The sequence below is a fragment of the Montipora foliosa genome, chromosome 4 (genome assembly GCF_036669935.1).
Source record: "Montipora foliosa isolate CH-2021 chromosome 4, ASM3666993v2, whole genome shotgun sequence".
Lineage (NCBI taxonomy): Eukaryota > Metazoa > Cnidaria > Anthozoa > Scleractinia > Acroporidae > Montipora > Montipora foliosa.
The window spans coordinates 2226160-2228659 of record NC_090872.1 but is presented as its reverse complement, the minus strand read 5'-3'; the positions used below and the strand labels follow the sequence as shown (position 1 = coordinate 2228659).

At 35.4% G+C, this 2500-nt stretch overlaps 1 protein-coding gene across 2 annotated transcripts in view; it reads right to left on the bottom strand.

The window, feature by feature from the left end:
* The window catches only part of LOC137999521 (coronin-7-like), a 49215-nt gene that overhangs the window by 20255 nt on the left and 26460 nt on the right, over nt 1–2500 (bottom strand). For both annotated transcript variants that reach the window (XM_068845303.1, XM_068845304.1), the window contains exons 8-9: nt 873–949; nt 119–166 (exon numbers count right to left, since the gene is read on the bottom strand). In XM_068845303.1, coding sequence (XP_068701404.1) covers nt 119–166; nt 873–949 — 125 coding nt within the window. The remainder of the gene's footprint in view (nt 1–118; nt 167–872; nt 950–2500) is intronic.

The following is a 2500-nucleotide window of genomic DNA, read 5'->3' as shown; positions in this document are numbered from 1 at the left end:
GCAAAGGGAAAAATTTAGTTGCAAATGCGACTGTATTGGTCGCAATTTCGAGCCCTGTTATTGTTTCATAACTAAATCACCACAATTTAAAGATTTCGATATCTAATTCAATTTTTACCCCCACAACAGAAGAACAGCGAGGATCTAAGACCCGTATCTTTTTGTCCTGAAAGACAAAAGCAAAAATGAAAAATTCTTAAATTATGTATCTATCAATGTTAAGCCTGTGGGGTATTTGACCTCTATTGCCTTCCCCACCCTCCAGAATTTGACCAAGACTTGACTTTGAATTTGACTTTTGCGTGGAGGAATGGGACTGAGTCACATCGTCCCATGTGCTCATCTGTGCACTGGCCATCTTGGAATTGAAGTAGCGTGGCTAAAGCCCTGAAAGACGGCTGTTTTTAATAGAGGTAAGCACTTGTTTTTACATTTATACAAAAACACTACTTCTCACCGCTCATTTTTAATATAAATTGACGGAACACCTTACTTTGTGGGAATTGTGTGGATTGTTGATAATATGGACTCAGAGAAGCAAGCGTTGGAATTCTATTAAATATTTTCTATCCATTGACTACGAGAATGCCTCTCTTAAAGATTACGAGCACCTGTCGAACAGGGATATTACTTTCCCAAGGTGGGATATTTGATCTGCTTTGACCAAATTTTGGGGTGCCATGGTGGCGATTTTGACCAAAAATTCTCATGAAAAGTCAAATGCCCCACATATGCTCGGGTTTCCCCCTCTCCTCCAGCTTAACATTGGTAGATGCATTACTGAAATGATAGCCTCTACAAGTTTATAAATCTAAATCCACTAACTACATGTACATGTACAGATCTGCAAACTTATATTGAAGTAACTTTACCTTGCTAGAAGTGGCTGATAAAGAGCCATCCCCCTTCCAACAAAAGCTCTGAACTACGTCATTATGACTGTCCATGCCTGGAATAAAATTTAATATATAGATTTAGCCAAGACTAAAAGCAGAGCTCCCAGGTTATTTATTCTTACTGGCCTTACACAAACAACAAATTACAGGATAAAAAAAATTTGAATTTTTTTTTGTTTAGCCTTGATGAAAAGCAATAAGATAAAGAAAACCAAACAAAACAATCTAAAACGAATTAAAACAAGAAGAGGTAAAAATATAATAAATATCCCCTAACATAGGAAGTTTTTTCAAGAAGAGTGTCCTGCCATACTGAGTAGGTTAACAAATGCCATCACAGTCGTGCATTTTCCTTTAAAAATGAGAGTGTCAAATAAACTTCCAACCAGATATCGAATATTTGGAATCATCTTTTTAGAATGAAACTGGCGAAAAATGCAGGAAAAATTTTTTCATATTTTCCAAACTGTTTTCCACCTGAAAATGAAAAGCATTGACTGTTAATAATAATAACAATAATAATAATAATAATAATGAAAGTTCTTATAGGCGCATTTAAAAATCTCAATGCGCTTACAATAAGGTAAAAAATGTATATGTATACGGAAATCTATAAAAATATGTATATCAGTAAAAATATACTACCTATACTGCTCTAATCATATGGACTGATAGATGTTCATATAAGTACTTATTTAAATGCTAATTGAAAAAAGTAGGTTTTTAAATTTTTTTTAAAGTCATATACTGATTTAGAGTTTTTATATGTTCTGGTAAGGTGTTCCAGAGTTCTGGTCCAGCGTAGCTAAAAGCTCGTTGACCATAAGAAACCATGTTGACTATTGTTTTTTCTAATACTAGACGGTTACTTGAGCGGAGTGTACGTGGAGGACAGCGAAGTTTAATCAGTTCAGTAAGGTACTGAGGAGCTAATCCATGAAGACATTTATACACGAGAAGCAGGATCTTGAATTGTATTTGGTATCGGATTGGCAGCCAATGAAGTTCTTCTAGTATTGGCATTATGTGGTCATTCTTCTTTGCGCCTTTGATTAGGCGTGCTGCAGTGTTCTGTTAAGAGCTTTAATTGACTTAGTATGGCCATTTAGCCGCGTCAAGCCAAAGAAAGTGTGGTTTAGGTGTCCTAGCTAATTACAAGAAGTTAACCTGGCTTGAGCTTACATGTACGATCCAATCAAAAACCAATACCTGGTCAGCAGTCAACTTAAAAATACACGCCTATACATGGCTATACATAGTTGTACATGGTTGTACATAGACATACATAGCTATTCATCGTCATTTATTACATATCATTACACCTTATTATTATACACTTTAACAACCCTACTTAAGTACCAATAAAAAAAAACCAAATTAACAGCTAACCTCAATTACCTCTAAACTTGAGCCTGTGATATGGTCACATGATACTGGTCAGCAAATACATTGTTTTGACAGTGGGTACTTTAAGTAGGGTTATTAAAGTGTCTAAAATTATACCGGTAGTGTATATTATTAGTGTAATAGCAATACTGCTAGCCATGATCACCATGAGAAAAGTAACTAATGGGTTCCTATGAGTATGGTCCTTCAGACCGCTC